Genomic DNA, 14,400 nt, shown 5'->3' on the forward strand with positions numbered 1-14,400 from the left:
GAATGGAGTTTGAAGGGTATTCCCTAGTTATTTACTCTGATATTTCATATTAAGGAAAAGTTATTTTGTTTTTTGTTTCTTGGGATGTTGGTAGAGAACTTACTGGATATAGGAAGGAGATACATTTACATAATTATGATAACATTAACTATGTCACACAGAGACTAGAGATAGGGACCAGTAATAAAGTCATAAAGGACTGGTATTGCATGTAAATTCAGATAATCCTGAGAGCTTTAATAGTCAAAGAATTTACATAGTACATAAATTGTTTCTGATTCTAATGGAGTAGAATGAGTACTAGCTATCCAGGGGATATTAGCTTGAGCCCAGCCCTGTCATTTACTACCTGTGTGACTTTGGGTAAGTAATTTTATTTATCTAAGCTTTATTTTCTTTAGTTGTAAAATTAAGAGGTTGAACTAGAGGACCCTTGACTTCTCTTCTTGGTCTAACTCTATGAGCATATGGTACCTTCTTTCCCTGCTAATGCAAATGCATAGTCTTACACTGCTTCAATTACATTGTAAGGGTAATGTCTCAGCAGGGGGTGGAGATTGCATAAGAATGTAATGACATTAATTTCCTTCCCTCAAATTTCTTTAAACAGAAAAAAATAAATATTTAGGAGAGAATTAGGACACCGAGCAAATATTCTCCTTTGTTGAAAGGTAAAATTCTCTTCATGAAATATGTTCAGGAATTTTCATGCCAAGAAATGCTATGAGGCCAAATGTACTTTTTTTAGCTCCCAGCTGGTTTTACTGACATTTTAACTTGGAAGTTTCTCTGAGATATGATATAATAGCAATTCTAAATAAGAAAATGGTATTCACTCTATGATGTTTGAGGAGGCTGGGCAGGAATCACTAGGAAATTTACAGGGAGCTAGATAGTGAGAGAGTAATAGAATTGGAGTTAAGAAGTCCTGCGTTTAAATCCTGCCTGGACATGAACTTTCTATGTGACCTTGGGCAAGCCATTTATCCTCTAGTTATCTCAGTTTTTTCATCTGCAAAATCAGTACAATAATAGAACTTATTCCCCAGGGATGTTGTAAGGATCAAATGAAATATTTGTAAAATGCTTTGAAAACTTAATGCACTATAAAATGCTAGTTATTAAAACAAACATTGAAAGAACTATGCTGACCATTACAAAAACTTAAAAAGTCCAACAATAATAGGCTAAATTTTCATAGCACTTTAAGGTACAACTAAAACAGCAAAGTAACTGAAAAATACTGTCAATTTGGCATTGTACTCATTTAACTGCACTTAGTAAAATATTAGATATGTTGAAGTAGAATTTCTTTTTTTAATTTGAAATTCTCACAAATATCCTGGGAAAAACATATGTCAAAAATATGTAGCTAATTCACCACTCACATCTGTGTCTAGTTATTATTCATTCTGTTTTCCATGATACTGATGTTTCTTGCAATCTGTTGCACTCTAACATTTTTGAGAAAATGTTTCTTTGAATGATAACCTGATTCAAGAAAATGGAAGGGAATTTAATTGCTAATGATAAGGAATAAATGTTTTAAGCAGAATCAATTTAGCTATATTTATCCTTTCTTCAGAAAATCTAACCAATGTACTATACTAAAACTATACATTGGCAGTGTTTGAGAACTAGAGAGAGGGTATTTGTAATAGATTGCTAAGTTGTGATTTCTTACACACTCTCCAAGGTGAAGAAGGATTTGGCAAGGACTGCAGGTCCAGCTCACTGTTCTTATTAGAAGTTAAAGGTAGACAGAGACAATGGGACATTGAAGCCATATAGGCCAGCATAGAAAATTCTATAGGCCTATATAGAAAACTGCATGCTAACCATGTGTGTATAGTCTGGCAAGATGCTAGGGCTTTTTAGGATTTGTTTTCCTCATATATAGATGAAGGAAAGAAATATAGCATTCCTCAGTTTCCTTCTAAATCTAAATCCTATTATCCTATATTGACTAGGAAGATTCAGAGTTAATAGAGATGCTAAACTTAATTAGCATAGCTAATTAAGTTTTTGAAGGAAGTGAGGTTTGCTTAGAATTTGAAAGGAAAATACGAAAGAAATATGCATGTTTTGACAGATATTATTGGGAGAGACATTTTTGAGAAGACCTTAAGCTGAGATTCATGAACTTTTTTGAATAATTGTATTTCAATGAAATTGTTTTCCTTTGCAATCCTATATATTTTGTTTTATTCACTTAGAGTCACTGTTTTATAAAGGGGCAAAAAGGCTACAGAAAATTGCCAAACGGGCCCATGACACAAAAGTTTTGTCTCTTGTAGGGAAAGCAAAAGCATAGTTTATGAAAAGAAGTATATAGTGTTAACAGATTTGCTATTTTAAAATAAGAAAAAGATGTGCAGGTATCTGTGTATATGGAAGGAAATGGGGAAATGCAAGAAGTAGACATGTTTATTAAATTTCTTTTTCAAAATATCAAGAGCATAAAAATATGCAAAGGTATAGATGAATTTACCAAGTAAGTATAGTGGGAAATTAGGTAGAAAGAACATTTTTCCATACTCATTTCAAGAATTGTCTTTTTCTGTTTTTTGTTTTTGAAAGATTTTGGGGGGGGAAAACATTCCATTAGTCAGTTTTAATTGCTTCAAAGTTTTCTAGGTTTTCCTGATGCTATCTCAATTATGAACATGTGGAAGAGGGTCTTGCCAATAAGGAGGAGGGCCAGAAGGCTGAGTTTATGATCTTGTAGATTTTTGCAAATGAAAAAAAAATACATTGCCTAGTCTTCAGTTTTTCTGCTGCATGCAAATTAATATTCCACTGATGGGATTTTATTTGCTTATTTTGAACAGGACTTGTCATTTTATTATATAGCTCTTTTTGGGGAACTTGCTGTACCAGTACAGATGGGTAGTAGATCCATAACTTATGTTCTTAGACAGGAGGCTTGGGCACTGAGAGGTTAAGTGATATAACACAAATAGTATATGGTGAAAATATCATGTGATACCAGTTCTACCCTAATCTAAAGTTGTGTATATATCATGAGACTATGTCTCTCTGTATATTGTAATATTTATGATTCTGTTCTGTCAGGAATTCTCTAAAACCTAGCAACATAGGGCACAAAATATGAGGTCCCATATTAACCCTAGAGGTTGTTTGTATGAATGTATGTATGCATGTATGAATGTGCACACATGATATAACTTTACATATACATGTGTGAATATATGTACATGTATATGTATGTGTGCATGTATATATGCACATATGTATATAGATTTTTTTTCCCAGTGTGTATACATACATATTCTGGTAATTGATCCCTTGCTGCTGGCCAAAATGTCTAACCAAATTTCAAAGAGTAAGATACATCTGCTTCAGATTCTCAGTTTCTTTGTCAGTGGAGTACTACCAAGCAACCTTTGTTAACAGGTTCCAGAATATAGCGACAACTGTTCATTCTGTATTATTAATAGAGATTTCTCTTTTATGGTCTTTTATTCAATTGACAAATAGTAATACTGCAGACATCTGTTAGGTATATCATAATCACCATCTGTTTTAACATAAACCTTAAGTAGGAGAAAAAGAAAAAAAGAGGAGGAGGAAGAGTAAAAGTGGGAGGAATAGGATTAGGAATAATAATAAAAACAATAACAATAACAATAACAATAATAATATCTAGCATTTGAATAACATTTTCAGGTTTTCAAAGCACTTTACAAATGTTACCTTTTTTAATCCCCACAACAATCCTGGGAGCTAGGTGCTATTATTATGCTCATTTTTCAAATGATGAAACTGAGGCATAGAAATGTTAAGTGACTTACCCAGGGTCCTACAGCTAGGAAGTGTCCAAGACAGGACTTAAACCCAGGTCTTTCTGACTCCAAGTCCAAAATTCTATGTATTGAGAAACTAGTTACCTCAATTTTCTTATGCTACAGGTATCATGACATACATGAAGAATGAAAAAAAAAAAAAAAGAAAACTTCCAGTCTGGACAATCCTTCCATTTACATCCATTAATGTACTAAGTAAATAAATTCTTTAGAGTTGCCTAAAAACACAGAAACTGAGTGACTTATCCAGAGACACTGAGCAGGTAAGCATTGGAGACCTTCTTTCAAACAAAATTTTCCTCACTTCAAGCCCAATGATCTGTACACTCTACAAGCTTTTGCTGTTATGAATACATCACTGTCTAAATCAATGGCAAAGGTAGAGTCTGCAGTTGCTTTATCCACCTCCCATCATCACTATCAAAATTACTTTGCATTTACTTGCTCTTATTTTGTATTTACTTATACGTGCACTTGTTTCGCCCTTAAAGTATAAGCTAATTGGGAGTAGGGACCAATACATAAGACATAACAGAGTACCCGGCACATGATAAGTACTTAATAAGTGTTTGTTCATTGAATGAGTCAATGTTTGAATTGAATATGCTGAATCAACCAAACTACCAAGATAATTTCCTTTGTTAGCCTTTGGTGTCTTCATTTGCCTCAGTTTTTCAGCCAGAATCACATACTTATTTTCCACCATATGTTCATCATCCAATTTGGCTTAGTGAAACAGTAATATCATTGTGATAAGCTATTTTATCAAATTTACCAAAATGGAAACATATCTGCTATTTTGGCCAATTTTCAAGTCTCCTTCCCAATACATCTTTCAGCAGCTGTTCACCAATACATTGTTCAACTCACACTCATAATATCATTTGAGGTCACCTTTTAGAATTTAGTACAAAGAAAATTAAAAACTTGCATGTGAACTACAGTTTTTACAAGGATACCAAAAGCTAGAATGGAATGTATAAGTACATGAAGGTATGTATTTATGGAGGAAAAGAAGGGAGATCGTCGATTCAAGGTAGTTGCATAACTTATCCGCCAGTCCTGATAATCCACTCTGTAACTGTAAGGAAGTCAAACTGAATTTATTCATATGTCTTAAATATTTTTTTTCATGTGTTGGTGTTTGGGGCAATTTTTCCAGATGATAATATTGACATATTTTCATTTCTCACAATTGTGAAAGCATGTTATTTTGAAGAATTTGTCAATACGTCTATTCTCTTTAGTTCTCCTACACTTTACAGAAGCACTAGGATAGTGAAAAGATTATCTCTGGAGTCAGAAAACAAAGGTTCATTTACCCTATTCATAACTTTCAGCAATCCCTGAGCCTCAGTTTAATTATCTATAAAATGAGATGATGCATTAGATTTCCTTTCAGGTTCAAATCTATGCTGCTAAGAAAGTTACCTAAATAGTAGTAACTCATATTTATAGATCATCTTATAATTTAGAAAAATTTTCTTCCTAACATACCCTATCAGGTAATCCAAGAAGCTTACCCACAGTTATATATCTAGTTAAGAGATACAGCAGGTATTCACATCCTCAATTACTGATTCCAAATTCAGTGCTCTCTTATATCAGGATGACCTGTGCTCCAAGCATTTATTCACACGTAAAAGGGTAGAGATGACAGATCTACCAGTGTATAGTTAGCAAATATCAACAACTAAAAATATTGTAAACTTGCACCTTGATTGTCATTTAGTCATTTGGTACTTTGAATATCAGGTAAGATATTGTACTTAGCAAATTAAAAAAAAATGTATCCTATAAAAAAATCCAATACATTTTAGTGAAAAAAAATACCTAACAACATGATCATCATTTTTATTTGTTATTTTGGGCATAGTACCAATAGTACTATCTAGAAGGTCATTCATCATCTTCAAAGTTCACATCTAAGTCCTCTTGAATTAGTTCAAATGTTTTAGTAATTTTCAGAATGATTTTGCATACTCTAGTTCAAGCTGTTGTTTACTACAAGCTTAAGGTAAAGGGACAATGTATTATGCATATTTATGTTGCCATCTGTTTGGGCATCTAACATCACCCTCCAATTTTAAAAGCATCACATAGGCATTTATTTATGTGACTGCTGTGGTCATAAATAATGTAGACAATGCTAAATATGTGCTTACTGACCTCACCATTTGGGAGATAAAAGCTCAATTTTGCTGTCTCATGACTCAGCTCAGAGTGTCCATTTATACACTTCACCAACTCAGCAGCATCTGTGACCCAGAATGCTGCTCTTTTAATTCCTAAAATATGGGGTACATATGCAAATCTTTCTACATCATTCTTTCATTGCCTTGGCTTATTTTATTAAATTGCTTATGATACTCCCTCCTCCAGGCCTATGTCAGCAGCAAAAATTGATGGGGTGAAAATTTTCCAGATGTATGGTATCAAAAATATTTATTGTTAAACATCTGGATGCTCTAAAATGAAGCATTTTAAGAGATCCATAATTACCAGGATACCTGCCTCCATTCTACAATCGATACATAGGTGCAGGTAACATCCATTTGTTTCACAATTTAAGTTCCACTGTATACAACATGGTTTGCATGGCAGAATGGAAAGTTCAGATAATTATCAAATCTAACTAGATTTTTGTTATCCAAGAGAAATATCCATATAAATTCTTTCTCAACTGCCCTTTTCAACCCATCCAAATCTTCCCCATAGTTTATATCCTCATTCAACAACTAATTTCTCTCTGTAGAACTTAGTGAGGTGAAAATAGTCCTGCATTTGGAGTCAAAGGCCCTAAGTTTGAAGTTTAGCTCAACTATTATCTGTATGAACTCAGAAAAGTCACATCTGCAGGATTCAATATTCTCATATTATATTTTTTGAAAAAAGAAAAAAAAGGAGCAGTTTGGATTAAATGACATATAAAATCAATTCTTGCTCTAAATATCTGATGCCACCATGCCCTAATGGTTTTAGTCTAAAGAATTTCAAGTAAATTTTTGCAACACCTACATATTTTCTTCTCTAAATGAGCACCTCAATTAGTGGGAGGTATAACATGATGATCTCAAGTCAACTCAAATTAAGTCAACAACATTTTTCAAACATTTAATATGTGCTAGACTCTGTGCTTGGGGTTGCAATGAAAGACAAAAAGAACTTTCTCTTAAGGAAGCTACAGTTTAATATGAATGGCAACATGCAAATAACTATGTTACATATATGAATATTATCATGTTATAAATATATAAACATAAAATGTAAATATAAAAATACAAATAACATAATAGGATAAATTGTAGATAATCTCAGAAGGTAGGCATGGTGATTAAACAGAATGGGAAAGGCTTCTTGGAGAAGCTGAAACTTTAACTAAGACTTCAGGGAAGATAAAAGACAGAGATAAGGAGTAAGAAACTTCCAGACATGAGGGAAAGCTAGTCATAGTCTTGGAGTCAGGAGACAGAATATCACATGAGAGGAAGAATAAGGAGGTGAGTGTCACTGGATCACAAAGTAGATGGAGGGGAGTAAGATGCAAGACTAAAAAGGTAGAAGACAGGCAGGTTATAATGGACTTTAAAACCCCTTTCCATAATGGCTTTCTTTTCTTCCAACTTGGAGGCAGCTAAGTAAACTAGTGGATAGGTTGGTAGGCTTGTAGTCAGGAAGTCCTGAGCTTAAATTCAGTCTCAGGGACTCACCAACTGTGTAAGCCTAGGCAAGTCATTTAACTTCTAAATTCTTTACTCAAGTGTAAAATGGGTGAAATAACAACATACACCTCAGAGAATTATTGTGTCATCAAGATCAAGTGAAATAATTTTAGAAAAGGGGCATAAGGAAATGCCTGTCACATTTTATTCTTTTGCAGTCATTCAGTCATGTACAACTCTTCATGATCTAATGGACCATAGCATGCCAAGTCCTTCTAACCTCTACCTTCAACTAAACATCCTCCATGTATCCATCTCATCCTTGGCTATCCCCTTGGCTAGCTTTGATATTTCCCAACATCCATGCCTTTTCCAATGAGTCCCATCTTCTCATTATGGGGCTAAAGTTTTTTAAGTTTCAGCTTCAATATTTGTCCTTCCAATGAATATCCTGAATTAGTTTCTTTAAACATTTACTGATTTTATCTCCTTGATATCCAAGGGCCTCTCAAAAGTCTTCTTCAGTACCACAATTCAAAAAATCAATTCAGTTGCCCTCAAATTTCCTTATATTTCAACTCTTACAGCCAGACATTATCACTGGAAAAAAACAATAATTGACTATATGGATGCTTGGCAGCAAGGTGATGTCTCTGCTTTTTGGTCTTATGATCAGATTTGCCATAGCTTTCCTTCCACGGAACAAATATCTTTTAATTTCATGGCTTTAGTCACCGTATGCCATGATATCTGAGCCCAAGAATATAAAATCTTCTCCCTCTATTTTCCAGGAAGTTACGTGATTAGCTGCCATGACCTTGTTTTGTTTGTTTGTTTCTACTGTTGAGCTTCAAGCCTGCTTTTACATTCTCCTCTTTCACCTTCATCAAGAGGCTTCTTACTTCTTCACTTTCTGCCATCATCTGCATATCTGAAAATGTTCATATTTCTCCCAGCTTTTCATTTGTCTAGCCTCATATCTTGATGTACTCCACATATAAGTTAAATAAATAAAGTGACAACATACAGCCTTGTCATACTCCTTTTCCAATCTTAACATCATCAGTGGTTCCATGTTCAGTTTCACTGTTGCTTCATGACCCACATATAAATTCCTCAAGAGACAAGCCATATGATCTGGCACTCCCATCTCTTTGAGGAATTGCCACATTTTGTTGTGATCCATACAGCCAAAGGCTTCAGTGTAATCAATGAAGCAGAAGTGGATGATTTTTTTTGTTTGTTTTCTGGAACTCCTTTGCTTTTCCAACAATCCAGGAAACAATGGCAATTCGGTCTCTAGTTCCTCTCGCTCTTCAAAAACGAATCTGCTCTTTTGGTAATTCTCCATTCACATTTTGCTAAAGACCAACTTGCAGAATCTTTGAGTACAGTTGTCTGGTCATTTGAACACTTTGTGGCATTGCCATTTAGAATTGGGATATAAGCTGATCTTTTCCAATTCAACAGCCACTGTTGAATTTTCCAAAATTGCTGACATATTGAGTACAGTACTTTAAGGACATCACCTTTCAAGATTTTAATAGCTCAGCTTGAATCCTGTTACCTCCAGAAGCCTTATTATTAGCAATGTTTCCTAAGGCCCAATTCACTGAATTTTCCAGGATGTCTGGCTCTAGATCAGTAATTACACCATCACGGTTATCAGTGATGTTAAGATCTTATATAATTCTGTAAATTTTTACTGCTTCTTAATTTCTTCTACTTCTGTTAAGTCCCTATGATTTTCATCTTTTCTCATGCTTTTTTTTTTCAGGAAATATTCCCTTGATACTTCTATTTTTCTTGGATAGTGTGTCTTTCCCATTCTATTGTTTTATAATTTATTTACATTTCTAATTAAAAAAAACCATTTCATATCTCTCCTTGTTATTCTTTTGAAGTTTGTATTCAGTTGGATATATCTCTCCCTCTCTCCTTTCACTTTCACTTTCCTTCTTTCTTCAGATATTTGTAAAGCTTTATAAGACAGCCTTTTAACTTTCTTGGTCTTTTTCTTTGGGATTCCCCCCCCCTTTTTTGATACTGCCTCCCACAAAATATTGCAAAGCTCTGTCGATAGTTCTTTAGGCACTATTTACCAGATGTAATCCTTCAAATCTACACATAACTTCCACTGCAGTAATTGCTTAATACATGTTTGTTTCCCTCTTCCTTTCATCTTTTCCTTCCTTATTTCTTTCCTCCAACTCTGAAAATCCTTTGCTACCATTCTATGATTTGCTAAACTAATCTTTTTAAATTTTCATTGAATATTTGTGTATGGTTATTGTGCTACCCTTGTGTGACTGCAAATTTGTAAACAGTAGGAGCCATATTAAAATGCCTTGTATTCTTTATATTATCATATATATAACAGACCTTCAATGAATATGTAATGATTTATTATACTTGTGGACTGGAAATTGTTAATTTGCAGATTTTTTTCTTCTTCCAAGTACAATCTGACACATTGAGTTTCCCTAAAATGTGAAAATTAATACACAAACTTACACAAACATAAGCCTGAGACTGAATATTCTCACCAGTCATCCTACAAAAAATGACGTTTTAATAACCCTGTAAGTTTAGGTTTCCTTCTTTTCATTAGTTTATGCAAGTTTCTTTTCAATACTTGCATTAATACCCAGTATCATGAGAAGTGCCTGGTTTGGCCTTAGTACTGTTTGATGGTGTTGAATCCCCAAAATATAGATTTTTCATGCACAGTGTTTGATCTTCAAACTTTTATAAGAATCATTATCAGCTGAAGTGATATCTTTTTTAACTTGAAGCCACTAGGCTAAATATTTAACTGTGTAATTTCATTATTTATTTTAGAAAAGAATTTTGACAAAGGAATAACATGGGTTATATGCCGCCTAAGGACCTAAGAGGTTTAGGAAACAACAATTCATCTACATTTTACTCCCTGACCTCATAAAAAATTTCAGATCATTCAAAAACCATCAGTGGGAGTTAATGAATGAGTTTATATGCCTTCACAAGTGTAACAGAAATGTCATTATATTTCTTTTCTTGGCAGTTCTCATATGGAGCCTAGATGAAAATGATAAGTGTTCAATAAAACACTGATTGAGGGATTACTAAGTAAGACTAAATTTGATTAATAAATACTTGAAAATACTATGTCTCTGAGCCTTTTATCCTGCAGGATCAATATAATTTCCTAAATTTTTATTTATCATAGATCTATTACTTTTCAAACAAAAACAAATACACCTTATATGTTTATGATTGTTGCTCCTAATTTGATATATTATGGGAACCTCAACAATTCAGTTTAAATGTTTAGATAAGGTGGAGCCACGATGGTGGAGTAAAAGCAGTGACTTGCTTGACCTCTCCACCAAAGCCCTCTAAATACCTGGAAAAAATGGCTCTAAACAAATTCTAGAAAACAAAATCCACAAAAAGACAGAGTGAAACAAATTTCCAGCCCAAGACAATCTGAATGGTTGATTGCAAAGGTCTATTGCACCAGGCATGACAGAAGCATAGTTCAGCATGAGTGTGCAGGCAAAACAAGCCTCAGTGAACCTGGAACAGGCCTCAGAGGACTGAATCATGGGCAGCTGTGGTGGTTTCCAGACTTCGTAAACCACAAATGGCAAAGACAAATTAGAAGGTCAGTAGGAAAGGTCTGTCCCACAGTGAGAGAGAAGCTCTTTTCCAGCCTCAGTCTTGGCACAGCTCCAGGGTGGCAGCTGCTTCCAGGAGCTCTCTGCCCAAAAACTGAGGGGGGATCGAGTATCTGATCAGAGGGGGATTAAAGGGATCTCTTTGGTGGTGCTGAAGCAGGATTCTTTTCCTTTGCCCTACATGGATCTGGGTCACAGTTCTGGATGGCTGTCCTGGGGCAAGAAGGAGCACTGGAGTGGTGGCAAGTGTAGTGGTGGTGAAAAGAGAATCCTCCTCACAGTTCCAAGGCAGAAAAGAGTGCTTGTGGTCACTCACAGACCAGAGGACAGGACAGGGAAGGAGTAAATCCTTTGCACTTGATCATACCACCCCGGAAGAACTGAAAATTTATAGGTCCCTAGAAATATCTCTGAAAAGAGCTGCACAAAATGTCTGAAGCTTAGAACAATGCATTCTCCACACTGGAAGCAGACCCCTACCTTATCAAAGAGTTTATAACTCAAGTAATTGGCTGGGATCATGAGTAAATCTCACAAAAAAAAAGTCAGACCACAGAATCTTTCTTTGGTGACAAAGATCGAAACATACAGCAAGAAGAAGACAACAAAGTCAAAGCTCCTACATCCAAAGCCTCCAAGAAAATATGAATCAGTCTCAGGCCTTGGAAGAGCTCAAAAGGGATTTTGAGAAGCAAGTAACAGAAGGAGAAGGAAAACTGAAAAGAGGAATGAGAGTGACGCAAGAAAATCATGAAAAACAAGTCAACAGCTTCTAAAAGGAGACCTAAAAAAATACTGAAGAAAATGACCCCTTAAAAAATAGCCTAACGTAACTGGCAAAAGAGGTCCAAAAAGTCATTGAGGAGAAGAATCCCTTCAAAAGCAGAATTGGTCAAATGGAAAAGGAAGTCCAAAAGCTCACTGAAGAAAATAGTTCCTTCAAAATTAAAATGGAGCAATTGGAAGCTTGTGACTTTGTGAGAAATTGAGAAACTGTAAAAAAACCAAACAGTAAAAAAATAGAAAACAATGTGAAATATTTCACTGGAAAAACAATTGATCTAGAAAATAGATGCAGGAGAGGTAATTTAAAAATCATTGAAAGCTATGGTCAAAAAAAAAAAGAACCTAGACATCATCTTGCAAGGAATTATAAAGTAAAACTGTCACAATGTTCTAGAACCAGAGGGTAAAATATAAATTGAAAGAATCTACCAATCACCTCCTGAAAGAAATACTCAAAGGAAAACTCCCAGGAATATTATAGCCAAATTCCAGAGTTCCCAGGTCAAGGAGAAAATATTGCAAGCAGCCAGAAAGAAACAATTCAAGTATTGTGAAAACACAATCAGGATAACACATGATTTAGCAGCTTCTACATTAAGGGATTAAAGGGCTTGGAATATGATAATCTAGAGGTCAAAGGAGATAGGATTATAACCAAGAATCATCTACCCAGCAAAACTGATTATAACCTCTCAGAGGAAATAATGGATATTCATTAAAATAGAGGACTTTCAAGGATTCTTGATGAAAATACTAGAGGTCAATAGAAAATTTGACATTCAAATACAAGACTCAAGAGAAACATGAAGAGGTAAACAGGAAAGAGAAATCATAAGAAACTTATTAAGGTTGAACTATTTACATTCCTAGATGGAAAGATGATATTTGTAAGTCATGAGACCTTTGTCAGTTTTAGGGTAGTTGGAGGGAAAATATTATATGGAGAGAGACAGACAGACAGACAGACAGACAGACAGACAGAAGGCACAGAGTGAGTTGAAGATGAAGGGGTGATATCTGGAGAATAAAATTAAGGGGTGAGAGAAGATTATACTGGGAGAAGGAGAAAGGGAGAGGCAGAATTAGGTAAATTATTTCACATAAGAAAGACAAGAAAAAACTTTTAGAGTGGAGGGGAAGAGGGGGAAGGTGAGAGGGAATGAGTAAATCTTATTGTCATTGGGTTTGGCTTAAGGAGGAATAAAATACACACTCAATTGGGTATGGACATCCATCTTAACCTGCAGGAAAATAGGGGGGAAGGGGATAAGAGAGTGGGGGGATGATAGAGAGGAGAGCAGATTGGGGGAAGGGGTAATTAAAAGCAAACAATTCTGAGGAGGGACAGGGTCAAAAGAGAGAGTAGAATAAAGAGGAGGCAGGATAGGATGAAGGGAGATATATTTAGTTTTCCACAACATGACTACTATGGAAGCGTTTTGCATGACTACACATGTATAACATGTAAACAGCTGGTTACTTTCTCAAGGAGGGTGAGTGGGGAGGGAGGAAGGGAGAAAATTTGGAACCCAAAGTTTTAAGAACAAATGTTAAAAATTGTTTTCACATGCAACTGGGAAATAAGACATACAGGCAATGGGCTATAGAAATCTATCCTGCCCTACAGGAAAATAGAACGGGAAAGGTGTAAGAGAAGGGTGGGGCATAGAAGGGACAGCAGATTAGGGAAGGAGTAATCAGAATGCACGCTGTCTCAGGGTGGGGGAGGGATGACATGTGGAGAAAATTTGGAACTCAAAATCTTTTTTTTTTTTAACAACAAAACTTCATTTATTTATACATTAATGTTGAGGGCTGGACAAGAGTTTAAGAAAAAAAAAAAGGAAAGCAAAGCAGTCTATGAAAGAGTCCTGTACAAAAAAGAAGGCAGGTTATGAGGAAAGGAAAAAGATAGATGCATACATATACACATACACACAAGATGAAGGAAGGTGGGCTGGGCAGCCAGGGTCAGGGCTCTTGGCTAGTCACCTGCTTCATGTAGGTTTCCAGCAGGTACTTTTTAAAGGCTGTGGGGTTTGTCCAAAGTTCAGCAGCATGTGTGTTCAATGGGCTGTCAATGTTGGGTTCTCCCAGCAGGCTCTGGATAGATAGCAGGATGGTCCTGACATCATACAGAGCTGACCACTTGTCCTTGAGGATGTCCAAACAGATATTGCCTTGGGTGTCCACATTAGGATGGTAACAAGGTGTGACAAATTTCACAGTGGGAGCATTATATGGGTAGCCACTGGGGAATTCCAAGGAGAGCTTGTACCTTAGGTCTTCATATACTGTCCCAGCTGCTCCATGGATGGTCCCAACCCACTTGAAGAGATTGTCTGACTGTGGGAAGGCAGAGATTCCTTTGTCTCCAGACATCATTAGGGTCATCAATTCCTGCTGTAACCTCTTGCCCACAGACCCCAGCGCCCGCCCCAGGCTCGCCTCCCTTATAAGCAG

At 35.6% G+C, this 14,400-nt stretch overlaps 2 protein-coding genes across 2 annotated transcripts in view; both read right to left on the reverse strand.

The window, feature by feature from the left end:
- Positions 1-14,400, reverse strand: part of DPP10 (dipeptidyl peptidase like 10) — a 956,967-nt gene that overhangs the window by 513,779 nt on the left and 428,788 nt on the right. The gene's annotated exons all lie outside the window — the stretch shown is intronic.
- LOC110198573 (ubiquitin-conjugating enzyme E2 C) lies at positions 13,838-14,360 on the reverse strand. The gene has a single exon (XM_020972925.2). It carries the CDS (start codon positions 14,329-14,331, stop codon positions 13,909-13,911), a length of 423 nt encoding a protein of 140 aa, XP_020828584.1. The 5' UTR covers positions 14,332-14,360; the 3' UTR covers positions 13,838-13,908.

Source organism: Phascolarctos cinereus, unplaced genomic scaffold (genome assembly GCF_003287225.1).
Source record: "Phascolarctos cinereus isolate Bilbo 61053 unplaced genomic scaffold, phaCin_HiC Scaffold_726;HRSCAF=1367, whole genome shotgun sequence".
Classification (NCBI taxonomy): Eukaryota; Metazoa; Chordata; class Mammalia; order Diprotodontia; family Phascolarctidae; genus Phascolarctos; species Phascolarctos cinereus.

Bases quoted from the DNA above. Each gene is read 5' to 3' on its own strand.
- LOC110198573 (XM_020972925.2), bottom strand. From the start codon at position 14,331: ATGACCCTAATGATGTCTGGAGACAAAGGAATCTCTGCCTTCCCACAG.